A 14,073-nucleotide genomic window follows, 5' to 3' on the forward strand; every position below is an offset into this window, starting at 1 on the left:
AATATATTTTAGTAGAAACTTCAGATCGGGTGCACAATACCTGACCCTTCAAACATGTCAACACCATGGTCAACCAAGCTAGTACAACATAGGTGTTGTACCTAAGGCTTTTACTCTACCCAATTTAGCAAAAACCTGAAGGCCGAACATAGTTTTAAAAAAAATGATTGACATAAGTTATGAACCAACAATTTTTTTTCATAAAAGTCAGATTTTTAATTCTTGTAAAACCTCTAGAGAGGGTGTTGATCTGATCCAACCTTAGATCTAATCGAATGCATTGGATCCCAACTATGTCTATAAGTAAGAAGAACCCTACCTCGTACGTGTGTGTGTATAGGTTCTCACACCTTTATTGCCTTTTGCAAAAGCTTCAAACCGTTCAGCTTTAATGATTGCACACTTCCTTTATGCTAGACGTGAGAGAGAAAAAAAACTCGTGAGAGGAGGGAGAGAAAGAGAGAAGAATAAGAATAAGAATAAGATGAAGATTGAGAATGAGAGAGAAACTTGGGTCCCTTTCTTTTATGGAACTTAGGTCTAGCTAGGCAAGACGAAGAGCTTGCCTTAGGGAAAGAGGGAGGGTAGCAAATCCTCCTCCCCCCCCCCTCCTGGACCTTTCCCTTTTCTGAAAAAAAAAATCTAACATAAAACCATTTTTTTAAACTAGTTGGTACGTTTTCATTTGTTTCTTTTTTTTTGTCTTATTTATCTTCCTTTCATTAATATTCCAAGTAGGTGGGGACGTCCCATATGGATTTCTACACTTACCTCACTTACCAAAAAAAACCAATTTGGACTCAAGGCTTCCTTACCAAAGCCTTCTTCGTTTTGGTAAGTTTTGATTTTTTTCTTTCTTTTTTTTTATCTTTTCTACTTAGGATTCTTAGTTTCTAGGAAGTAAATTTCCAACCAAGAGGTGTGGGTCCACTTAGGGGGGCATCACACTCTCTTGGGTTGCCTTACCTTATTATAATTAATTACTTTATTTAATTAGCATAATTTCTATAGTTTCCAATATGAATTTTAAATCTATTTTAAGTTTCGGATTCAATACCTAATCCAAACCCAATTAGTCAGCAAACCTAATTTAGATATAAATCCACATGCTCAATCCAAATATACCTACAATTAAATTCAAATCCAAATTCATGCTTAATTAAGAATTCAAATTCTAATTTACATGAAATTAACTCTGAGCTAAATTCAAATTTCATTTAACTTTAATTAAAAAATTTAATTCACTTGAGATTCAATTTCAAGTTAATATACACAATTAATTCTAACTCAAATGCATTTTCAAATAAATTAAAATCCATGATTAAGACATAAAATAATTGCCAAAAAATTTTACGGGTATTACCGTGTGTTTGTGTGAGTTCGTCGGGTCTCTCTTCATTCGCGCGAGTGTGGGTGTGTGTGTTTGTGCGGGTGGAAGTGTGTCAGTGCGTTGTGCGAGTGTGGGTGTGAGTGTGCGTTGGTGTGAGTGGTGGAGTTGGGGTGAAGCTGCGTATGATCTCCTTCAGTGGCCGTCCTTCACTGTGGCGAGCTTCTTTCACCTCATCATTCTGGACTTATCCTCCTCCTCCGCAGTCCTCAGCATGCTGCTTCATCCTGAAGAAGAGCAGCGGCCTCTTCCCTCTCCCGAGGGCCACCGTTTTCTGTTCTGTTTATTGGGCAATGAACTCGTTCTGCCTAGCTGCCTTCGCTGCACAATCTCTTCAGTCCTCTCATCAATAAGGGGACTAATTTTGTGCAGCTTCTCTATGCCAGGACCTGTACTAGCGGCTATTGATCTTTCATCATAGCAAGAATTTTTCTCTTCCTGTTCAGAAGGTGTATCTGTACCTAGCTGTTTGCAGTCGATCGACCTCTGCAGCATCTAGATCCACAGGAACCTCCTTGGTGAAGATTTGGGCCCCCCTCAACTCGAAGGATCTTGTATAACTGGAGCAACAATCAATTATGGATTTGAGACTGACTGAATTTATTATGTCTGGCTGTTTTTTTTTTCTCTTGAATGTACTCTGTTTCTTTTTACTGTTTATGGGCTTTTCTGTTTCTAATCAACAGCAAATGATACAATTGCTGTGCATTTGTATTTGTATTTGTATTAACTTTAATTTATAATAATATATCCTTCCTTTCTTTCAAAATAAAAGATATTAGTTTTGGACAATGACTTATATGGCACTAGTTTTTGGCATAATACCTTAATTGGCCACAAACTAAAAAAAATATAACAAACATGGTCAGTTTACTTTTTTTTCTTGATAGTTTTGCTCTTTTGTTTGGTCAACATCATGACACTTAATTTTTTTTTCAGCGATAGCTTACATGGAGTTTGATTTTTTTAGGCAATTTACATTGATTAATGGTCACATGGCTTTTCATTCTGTATTTTTATACCTTTTCAACTCTTCTCCTATCTTTTTCATTTCTTTCCTACTCCTAATCCTAATCTTAAGCAGGGATAACAACCAACAGGGGCTCCACTGGTTGGTAGGAGCTGTTAGTGCACGTCTCCTTGTGGTGGGAAGTTGCAGGTTCAAAATCCAGTGGTACGTTAAATAATAACTGGTGGGGTCTGCCTAACCCCAGCTTGTTTTTCAAAAAAGAAAAAACAAGGGTAATAGGTGACACAATTTAGGTTTTTTATTACTTTTTTTTAATGACATTCTCATCATTTTTAATAACATTATAATTAATAATGTGTTTGTCTATTTCTATAGAGGTTTTTAAAAAAAACAGTGTTACTTACATGGCAGTATTGTAATTAAAAAAAAACTACAAGAATGATGTAACTGCCTCTCTATTTCCCACTCTCCTTGTTAATTAACTTAATTAGTAATAGTTATTTTTGTAAAAATTAATTATTGTCTTATCATACAACACGACCCTCCACCTTTATTTTCTTACTTTTTTTATATTTTAATTTGGTAAATATATTTTCTTCTTTTTCTTTTGTTGCATTAGAAGGACAAGTAAATGAGATACCGTAACCTTTCTCATATTTATGCCCTTCTTTTAACTGCATATTTTAAAATAGATATATAGAAAGTCCCATAAACATAGTTTTTATTTGCTTTTGTCCTTTTAGTTGTATATTTTAAATTAAAATATAAATATAGTGTGTTTTAAACACATATTTGTTTGTAAGTTTTTATTAGTCTTATTTGAAACGAAAATATTAACATAAACATGTATTTCTGGGCCCGACCATATGGATGGGTCGTTATATTATGCTTGTCTAATTAATAAGCGATTAAAGATGGTTAACTAAAATATGTAAACCAGTCAAATATTGGAAACTGATATTTTCATAAGGTTTTTAAAATTTTGTTTTTTAAAGTTTACGATACGGAAGCGATCTAGATGCATGGTTTTATAGAATGAGACTCTTGGATCATCCGATTACGATGTATAAAAAAGATCTTTTAAGGCTTGAAAATCAACTGCTCATAATTTTTGTAAACATGTAAGCATGAAAAATCACATTTCTTGATCACAATGATCCAATAATTGATTCCAAGCAAATGGACAATGCATATGCAGGGTTAGATTTGCAAAAAAACCTATGCAAATCTCAATTCATACCAGTTTAAATATTTTGCTAGTTTACATATATATTCCAGTTTTCCATTAAAGATAATAATAACTAGTTATTAAATAATAATATATTGAATTGTCTCCTCTTGCATATTCTCACTAAACTAGTTCACCCTGATATTAGATGTTGATAGTATCTTGAGTAGGAACCAAGCTTGATTTATGAATAGCCATGTTATACTTAAGCTCGATTACTGTGTAGATATACAAAACCACCAATCACCATCTATATTTTGTTTTCATGAACAAGACATGGTTAGTAAGTGGTATGACATCAACTGATAAGTGTATTTTTTCTTGGATCTAGCTTTGCTAAGGATATATTTTGTTTGGTATTGTATCCGGTTGCAATAACCCATGGTGGTCCACTTTTTTCAGTCGTAACCAACCCGTAATCCATAGCCAACTCAAGTTGGTCCCTGCTTTGGTCCAACTTCGAGTCCAATTAAAGGCTGGGTGAGATTAGATTTCAACATGTTTTCACGTAGCCTGATTTGTACCCGAACCCACAAATATGTACTTGTCTAAAGCCTGGATCAGGTGCCATCTCATGGCACACTTTGAGTGTGCCTCGGCACTGGCTGCCCTTCATCTGCTTTTGGGCCCCACAGCTGACAGACTGTCAGTCAAAGATGGAGGGCATCAGGTGCAGCGACACACTTTAAGTTCAAAGTGTGCCATGTGATGACACCTGGTCGTGGCTCACTTGCCTACGGCTTACTCAAACATCAGTCCTAAATCTAGGAATGTTGATGAATCCGATCTAATCAGGTTCCATTTAGTTGCATCGGGTAAGCTAAAACCATATCCGATTATAATTGGATGTGGATATGGTTTTGATTTTTTGCTACTGAATTTGAAAAATATCCGAATTCAATGGATATCCGATACGGTTTACAAGCAAAAAAAAGCAGATTTGTTATGTGCTTTTCACCATCGGAATTCAAATTGGTTTAGACAACATCCAATTAGTTGAATATGGTGTTGATCAGACCAGTGGCGGAGCTAGAAACCTAAACTAGGGTGGGCACAAACACATGGTAAGAAACCAAGTCAAAACCCTAAATCCTAATAAACATCATTCATAAATAAGCTAATTGAAAAAAAAAAAACTAAAATTCTAACCAAAACCAAGCTTGCATTCATGAAATCTTGTTTAATGTTGATTAAAAAAAAGATTGACAAAAATACCTACTTAAATATTCATGTCATATGAAAAACCAAAATAACACAAAAATACAACCGATAACCAAAATCAAGCATTTATTAATGAAATCATGTTTAATGATAATTGAAAAGAGAAACAAACATGAAAAACTCAAAAACCATAATTAAACATTTACATCATTTGAAAATATCCAAATAAACACCCTAATTCCTAAAAAATTCATAAATTTATGCTCATTGAAAAAAAAATCTAATATTCCAACCAAAATAAAGTATTCATTTAATGGCTAATGCTTATTTAAAAAACAGAAAAAACTTTAAAACCTAAATTAAATATTTATGCTATTTAAAAACAAACTAAATAAAAAACCTAAACCCTAACAAACATCATGCATTATGCTGATTCAAAACTGGCCCAGGTTCTATAGGGACAATGTTAGATGCACTCCTAGCTGCATTAGTAGTATCAACAACGACAATTCCAATATTTGCCTTCTTCATAGCTGGAGCAACATTCTCTCCATCTCCACTCATTCCACATTTATGCTTCATTTCTTGCAGTTTCCTTACGATTTCATACTTGTGCTCTATCGGGTTCTTAAATCGGTATCATGTCACAAGCGGCACATTTCATAGGAACCCTTAAAGTCTTTTTTTTCTATTTTCAGGATAATTTTTATCACAACCATTACAAAGAAACCATAACCCTAACAAATTAACTCAAGTTGTTGATTCTGCAACTGATCTATGTAAAATGAGAAAAGGAAAACCTTAGAAGAACCAAAATTAGGCATCAACAACAAGAAATTTTGAAAATCAGAAGGAAAAAAGGGGTTTCATTGAGAATGGATAGCGAAAAAATAATGAACTTTCTGCATAATCGTGCCCTGAGAAAGAGAGAGAAGAGTTGGGGAAACGGTGTAAAAGAGGTCAGGTAGTCTGGTCAGGGTGGGCACTACTCGCCATGAACCCCCCATATCGGGGAATTTTTCAGGTCAGGGTGGGCACGTGCCTGCCTACCCTGGCCACTATGTGGCTTCACCACTGATTCTGGGGTGGGCGACCGCCCACCCCTGGCTCCGCCACTGGATCAAACCAATGTTGCCACTATCCCTGAATCGTTTGGGCCCAAAAATAATAATAAATTATTATGTGTCAATCATAACACGACAGTGTTAAAACTATTAAAATAAGTTTAAAATAATATTTAAAAATATTTTTTAGTATTTTTTTTACATTTATTAAAAATAACCGCTTCAAGTTTGCAACATATCGAATTTTGCCGATAGGATGGGTATCGGCCGATACACACGGCTACAGATAACATTGGACCACACACGATCTTAATTCGAACTGTTTACATCCCTACCTAAATTCTGAGTCAGCTTTGGTCCATTTTTTGAACCGATATAAGATCTGTTTAGGGCTGTCAGGGTTGACCTGGACCGGCCCATATAACTAATAATGGGTTTCGGGTTTAGTCGGGTCATGATACATGATAATAGAATCCCAAACCTGGATCCGATAACTTCAGAAATTTATAAAATATATATAAAATACTCGGTACCCAGCAAAAAAGCAGGGTAGGGTTCCGGTCGACCCGAATATTAATAAGGTTGGCACTTTCCATAGGGAATTGGGGCTCGGGTCAGATCGGTTACCCAATACAAACCGGACCCGTTGATAGCCCTAGATCGGTTCTAAACAAATTGGTCCAGTCCCATCGGTTTGGTTCAAGGGAGTTCCGTCAGGGTGTGTTCCTCTTACCGCTGCTGCAACTCGAGCGCATCCAACGTCGCTCCCTCCGGCGTCGAGTGCCATCTCCGGCCGGTGAGTTCTCTCTCTCTCTTCTGTTTGATCTCCTCCCTTGGCTTGCACTCCAACCATTCGACCATTTGCCTCAAACAACTCTTGGTTCAGCACCTCAGCTCTGTTTTGTGTTTGAGCAATCTGGGTCTCTCTGCTTGTCACTGCAAATGGACTCACCCGGTTTGTTCCATCCAATATGGAGGGAATGAATGGTATCATACTGAATTTTGATTCTTGTTTGTGGGTTTGTGTCATTTTGATATAAAATGAGTCTCTCATATTGTTATAAGAGTAGCTGGTTGGTAAAACCATTTGTTGACTTGCAAGAGTAACTGGTTGGTGGTCTTGAAGGTGGTTTTTGGATGATCAGAATTTGGGTTTTTTTTTCATCCTTCCATTCGGTTGGTTGAAGGGTATTTCCCGATTGGAACCATCGTTTGGTGTGGATGTAGCTGCATAGCTGCTGATTTCACGGGAGTTGGTTTTGGTATCATGTTTATTTCTAACAATGAGCATTGCATTTTGCATTGCAATTATGAAGTTATGGTATGGGAGGTGTGGTAGGTGCAAGCCATATTCAAGAAAAACCCTTCAGTAGACACGCTAGTCATCAGTTAGCATGGGTTCTGTCTGTTTCTTTTCACTTATTGAGCTGTGGTTTCACAAGTCTCAGGCTTGTGCTGGTTAACACCATGCGTCTTCTTGCTCATTTAGCATGTAGGATGCATGTCTTTTATAACTCTGTTGTAACCCCAAGCTCAACTCAAGCTAGAACATGGGTTTGTAAGAATCGAACCGAGCTTGAACAATCTAGGCTTGCGTTCGGCTCGACTCGACTCTTGTGCAGCCTGCCATTAGGCACCCAACCTTCATGCTAATACACGATACTTCTGCATGCCAACATGAATCGATTATGTTCTGTGGTGCTAGCTTATGTAGTGAAATATTGACAACAGTTTTAAAATAATGTGCTCTATAAATTGTCATTGTGATATGTTCATGAGATCACCTATCCATAATATCGTGCTTCGTTTAGAATAACACTTTTTATTTTTAATTTTATATAATTTTACTTTTAAAATTTTTACATGTGAATGTTTTCCTGTTCTTAATTTTTCTTTTAAGTTATAGTGAATTTTTGTTTTGTTTTGTTTTTCTTCTATTGAGAGTTTCTTGATGCAGAGATTTTTGGTGTTGATATTGGTTAGATCTAGTATCACAAATCTCATCCTCAAGACTGGTGAGGGAAATCTTGTGATACGTTAAAAAATTCTATTTTCTCATGATATCCTTGAGAAAAATTGGCATGTATAAACTTAAAAAGTGATAAATATAGAACTGACGTTTTGTTACATTAATATCTTCATAAATCATGATAATTTCAGAGCATACAAAATTTGTCATGCAGGCTTTTGAGGATATTGAGCAGAATCTTAATGTTTTTTAAATTTTGCCAATTTTGTTTCATAAATTAGATGTAATATGTCAAATCTGTCCTTGCCAAGATCCAATCAATATCTGACCCTTTTAGTTAAGGATATGAAAGTCAATTTCTAAAACAACACAAATTGACAGTCATTATAGGGTTTTTCGACTTTCAGTAGCCCTGTCCATCATAAATACATGAGAGAGTGTAATTAGACTATAGGGTTTAAGGAAAGACAGTGGAAAAATCTTCAGTTCCAACAAGGGAAGGATGATGGAGCACTCCAATAAATCGATTTTTAATGTTGTCAATTTGTTGTTCTTCTCCTCTTCAATTATGCTCACAAAAATTGATTTTCTTGTGTATTTATTGTTTAGTTTTTCATCAATCAACTTACGGTGACACAAATGGTTTGATGATTAGGCTTCAGAACACCTCGTTAGATTTTGTCTTTCTTTTCTAATTGTGGAAAACCAATTTCTATCTTTTATCAAATTCGTAGTTCGGTTTGTAGATCCTAATATATTAGCAGCTAAATCCTTTGGTTTAACTGAAAATATACCTTTTATAATGTTTTTATTGATGTTTCTTAACCCGATATTTTGCCTAAATTGAAGGTTTTTATTGTTTTGGGGTGGTGTGTTGTGCGGGGAGGGGAGAAATGTCTTTCTTGGTGCTTTTTCACTATGTTCTGATGTTATCTTGATGAAATGCTATCTTTCCAGGATTTTTCCCAGTCGGTTGGTTTATACAAACAATTGGTGGAGTGTTCCTTTGCCAATTTGTATGGCTACAAAATTGCTAGAAGAGAACCATGAAGAAGTGGTGGTAGAAGAGGATGAGGATGAAGATGAAAATGAGGAGCAAAATTCTGGCTGGGATGAATGGAAGGATGATGATGGATATGCTGACGAACCAGAATTCCTTTGTTTATTCTGTGATCTCAAGTGGAGTTCAGTCCCTTCACTCTTTGACCATTGCACTTCGACCCATGCCTTTGATTTCCTTGCTATTCAGAAGTCTTTGGATTTGGATTTCTATGGATCATTTAAGCTTATCAATTATGTGCGCTCACAGGTTCACAGCTTTTGCTGAATCATACCTTAGACAGATTGATGAAGCTTTTTCATTGTATATTATCCTTGAATCTATGTATTTTTTGCCAAGTGTACTCGATATATTAGCAACTGCATTACAGAATTGTGCTTTATATTACCTTTAGCAGGATGTGGAATTTAATAGAGAATTTTCTTCTCAAACCTTACTATCCTCAATAGGAAATTATGGAAAAAGAGCTTAGCTTGTGTGTGAAAAAAAATGGAAGATAGCTCACAGTTTCATATTTCAAAAGCGCATCATTTTTAAAAATAGTTGGACATATTGATGATGAGTAAGATATGGGTTAGAAAGGACATAGAGAATTTAGGTTTTAAATATACTTTTTCCTTTTTTTCTTTTTTCAATGATGACATAGATGCTGTTGTTTTATTCTTCTTTATAGGTGTCAGCAAACACATGCTGGAGTTGTGGGATCCTCTTAACCTCCAAGGAATCCCTGCAAAATCATTTACATGAAACAAACATTTTCATGAAAGGTGAGGAGTTCCCTTGGCAGGCTGATAAATATCTCCAACCTTTCATGCAAGAAGATACATTATTGCACAGTTTTGCTGAAGATGATGCCTCAGATGCTGATACCCAATTGACTGTTGATCGTGAGGAACTGATGGGAGAACTTGTGGATGTTGAATCTCTTGCCAGGTGTTCAGTCGATGATGAGGATGGACCAAGTCTAGTTCACACTAGGGTTAGCTGTCCCACTGAAAATGGCATGGGAGATTTTGGTGCCAGAGATGGATCCTCATGGCTGGCAAATGATTCAGATTCTACAGTAGGCGATGGTGCTGTCATAGCATGCCCTGTAGTTACTAAGAAACCAAAAGCTAAGAATCGTAAAGTGTCTTTTGCAAATGTTGCTGCAAGAGAAATTAGATCTGTGAATGAGAACTATTTTGGTTCATATGGCTCCTTTGGCATCCACAGGGAGATGCTCAGTGATAAGGTAGTCTACTACAATTTATTTTGGTTTTTTGAGTTTTATTAGGCTTATAGCTTCCTATCAAGTTCCATTAATGATGACGTGCTAGTTTTTGAATTGAAAGTATTTGAACATTTAAGGCTGTTTCTAATTTGTTGCATTTATTTTCAAGTTGTTTCCTTTGGTATCTAGAAAGAGACTGCATCATCAGTTAAAGTACTTGTCGTTATTATAGACAATGTGTAACTTATCAAAGTTTATCAATTTTTTATGTTTTTGCTACTTGGAGTGTCTGTAAGGATTTTAAATGTAATTCCGCAGGTCAGAATGGATGCGTATAAAGGAGCAATTTTATGTAACCCTTCTCTCTTCCGTCAGGCAACTGTTATGGATGTTGGTTGTGGCACTGGGATACTCAGGTGTGCTTTTATATTATTCTCAATCTTCTAGCTTTGTAGCTTCAAGTCCATCTGCAAGGAATTGAACATTCAACTGCATAGGATCCATGTAGAGGCCGACTCATGAGTATCATGTTTGGATAAATGTCAGTTGCTAGATATTTGATTGGAATTCTTTAAGTATCCAAAAGAGGATAAAAAAGAAACCACCTTTTGGCTTCAAATTTGATGGTTTTGTTTAATTCCAGTAGGTGTGTTATGTCACCATTCTATTTCTTTTTTTTTTTCAGAAGTGACCATTTATAGTTCCCTTTCCAATCATAGTCTTGATCTTTTTAATACATTAATCATGTTTGATTATATTTCATCTTTATTTCTACTTGGCTAAATACTATCACGAATTTTATATGTATTAAAAAACATGTGCAATATTTGGAATTTGTCATGATAATTTAAAAGAATGTGCAAGTGACAGTATTTTTAATGTCTCACATACTTTTAATGCATCACTATTTTAACCTGATACTGGTATTTTGTTTTTCTTTAATTTTTTTATTTTTATATTCACCAATATTTTCATAATGTTTTTCAAATAAAAAGTTTAGATCTCATGATATTTTCTTTTGGTCGAGAAAATAACAAAATTATAATGATACCTAAACACTCATTTCTTGACATGTCTTGGACATGATTATTTTCAAGCTTCAAAGTATTTAACATGTTGGGCGGAACTCTCCCCCCCCCCCCCTCCTCTTTTTCCAGTGGGGCTCACACTTAACTACATATTTTTGAAAAGGCCATTACTTTTGAGGGTGTTTTAGTCATTTCAAACAGTTAAACATCTTTCTTTTTGGGGGTTGGGGAATAATAGACTGGGATTAGGCAGAGCAATTTAACATTGCGAAAGTTAATATAAAAGGTTTATGGTTAGATTTGTTAAGATTGTGTACCTATTATACATGTATTTATATGTATATATTAATATATACATGTATCTAAAAATGTATGTAAACCAAAATACACATCAAGGATATTTTGGTCATTTCACATTGTACTAGTGGTCAGTCCATTAGCGGCTGACTTTGTTCTTTTTATTTTATTGTTTGTATTTTATCTTTTTTCATTAAATGATGATGGGACAGCTCTAACTAGCTGTTGGAGCTTCCCCCAACGGTCACAAATGTGACCGTTGGGGGCTAGCTCAACAGCTAGTTGGGGTGACCGTTGAGGGCTAGCTCAATAGCTAGTTGGGCTGCCCTCACTCTCCCTCTCTTGTTATAAATACGGGCTCTCCCCTTGTATATTTTTATGCTTTCTCAAAGCACTTTGTAATACAAAAACATTTATTTTACTCTCTTGGCCTTTCCGAATGAATCACAACCCAAGAACACCAAGGCTCTAATACCATGTAATGAAATAAGAACAAAAGCAAATACGAGCCTCTTATAGGCTTACAATAACACAACCAACCCACAAAGAACCACTTATGGATCAATCCACACCACCCACACAAGGGCCAAGAGAGTAAAATAAATGCTTTTGTATTACAAAGTGCTTTGAGAAAGCATAAAAATATACAAGGGGAGAGGCCCGGTTTATAACAAGAGAGGGGGAGTGGGGGCTAGCCCAACGACCATTGGTGGCAGCTCCAACAGCTAGTTGGAGCTGTCCCATCATCATTTAATGACAAAAAAATAAAATACAGACAATAAAATAAAAAGAACAAAGTCATCCCCTAATGGGCTGACCACTAGTACAATGTGAAATGACCGAAATACGGTATATATATATATATAATTGGTACACAATCTTAACAAGATTAACCATACAAATGCACCCATACATATATGTATGTGTGTGTGTGCATGCATTATAAGCAATTCTTTTATCCACCATTTATATTTTCTTGGTCTCAGCTTTCAAACTGGAAATTGGCTTTTCCACTGATTCCTTCTCCCATTTTTCTAATAAATTTTATTTTAATGGTTTTTGCTTTTGCAATTTGATAATGGGTTTTGAGTTGGCATGATGCTTGGTCTAATTAACTGACTTGCCGTTTTATAGTCTATTTGCAGCTCAAGCAGGCGCTTCATTTGTGATAGCCATTGACGCAAGTGAGAATATTGCTGCCATGGCTCGTCAGGTAATCTCTGTGTAGGTGTGGATTTTGAGAGGTCCATTAGATGTTCGTCAAATCTAGATTGCAAAAGACAATGACTTGTGTGTGTGTCTGTGGATTTTGATGTCTATTACATGTTAGTCAAATGTAGGTTGCGAAAGACAATGGCATGTTAAAGGAGGAAATTGAGAACCAGGATCCTGGACAAAATGTTGGAGTGATAAAAGTGGTCCGGGGGATGGTTGAAGATCTTGACCAACTTGTTCAAATACCACATAACAGTATTGATGTCTTGCTGAGCGAGTGGATGGGATATTGCCTGATGTTTGAATCAATGCTTAGTTCAGTGCTTTTTGCACGTGATAAATGGCTAAAACCTGGTGGTGCAATTCTACCAGACACAGCAACCATAGTAAGTACTCATCATTTTCTTCTTTGATTTTAGTCTTGCTTTCTATGTCATCGGTTTTCCTTCTCCAGTTTGTAGCTGGCTTTGGAAGAGGTGGTACAAGTATTCCTTTCTGGGAAAATGTATACGGTTTCAATATGTCCTGTGTAGCCAAAGAAATTGCAGAGGATGCATCTCAGTCTCCTATTGTTGACACAGTGAGCAGCCAAGATTTGGTGACTGATTCAGTGGTCGTTCGAGTAAGTCTCCAATTTCTCTTCATCAGGCTCTTCATAAATAGCTGGAGAGAGGCACATTTGTTACCATGCTTTTAAATCTCTATCCTGAACCAGTTAGCTTGGCACTTCCTGTCAAATTTTTTTCCCAGAAGCAACTCGTGTCTTTTCTTGTACAAGCTCTAAAGGTGAGCCTGAATTTCATTCAAGCCTAACTGTGAACTTGCGTGCTCACTTCCTGATTTCAGAAATTTGATTTGGTAACCATGAAGCCTGATGAAATTGATTTCACTGCAAGTGTTGAGTTAAGACCCAGAGTAGATCAACCAGGGAGCTATAATGGTTTCGAGCCCTCATGCGACAAGGCCGCAGAAATCACTTTGTGTTATGGGCTTGTTTTATGGTTTGAGACTGGTTTTACCAGCAGATTTTGCAAGGATATGCCGACCACCCTGTCCACATCACCTTACACACCCAAAACTCATTGGTATCAGACACTCCTCACGTTCAGGGAACCAATTGCGATGTCGACCGCACCTTCATCTGCGTTGGCAGTTGGCACAGCTGCAAGCCCAGCTGCAAAAATCCTGTCACGGATCAGCATCGCCCGAGCTGCCCAACACCGGAGCATCGATATATCAGTGGAGATAACAGCAGTGAGCTTGGATGGTCGGAAGCATACACGGCCTGTGCAGATATTCAATCTATGATAGCATCTTAGCTGTGTTCTCGTAGGTCACCTTTTTGCTCTCTCTCTCTCTCTCCAGAGTATCTGTTATGGAATTGGTTCTCTGCTTAAACATTAATTTTGTAATGTTTTTTTATTTTGCAAGCCCTTGCTCGATCCATTTAGTAAAGAGTCTGGTTTGTTGTGGGGTTCTCA

The 14,073-nt window shown here is 36.5% G+C and overlaps 1 protein-coding gene across 1 annotated transcript; it reads left to right on the top strand.

The window, feature by feature from the left end:
- The first annotated feature begins 6,512 nt into the window (after positions 1-6,512).
- Positions 6,513-14,073, top strand: LOC149841985 (putative protein arginine N-methyltransferase 3). The gene is made up of 8 exons (XM_090001236.1): positions 6,513-6,606; positions 8,737-9,088; positions 9,513-10,073; positions 10,371-10,468; positions 12,512-12,590; positions 12,718-12,978; positions 13,047-13,214; positions 13,439-14,073. The coding sequence occupies exons 2-8, from the start codon at positions 8,798-8,800 to the stop codon at positions 13,898-13,900; spliced, it is 1,920 nt and encodes a 639-aa protein (XP_089857362.1). The 5' UTR covers positions 6,513-6,606; positions 8,737-8,797; the 3' UTR covers positions 13,901-14,073.

This window comes from Nuphar pumila, chromosome 3 (genome assembly GCF_984573655.1).
Source record: "Nuphar pumila chromosome 3, dmNupPumi1.hap1.1, whole genome shotgun sequence".
NCBI classification, from domain to species: domain Eukaryota; kingdom Viridiplantae; phylum Streptophyta; class Magnoliopsida; order Nymphaeales; family Nymphaeaceae; genus Nuphar; species Nuphar pumila.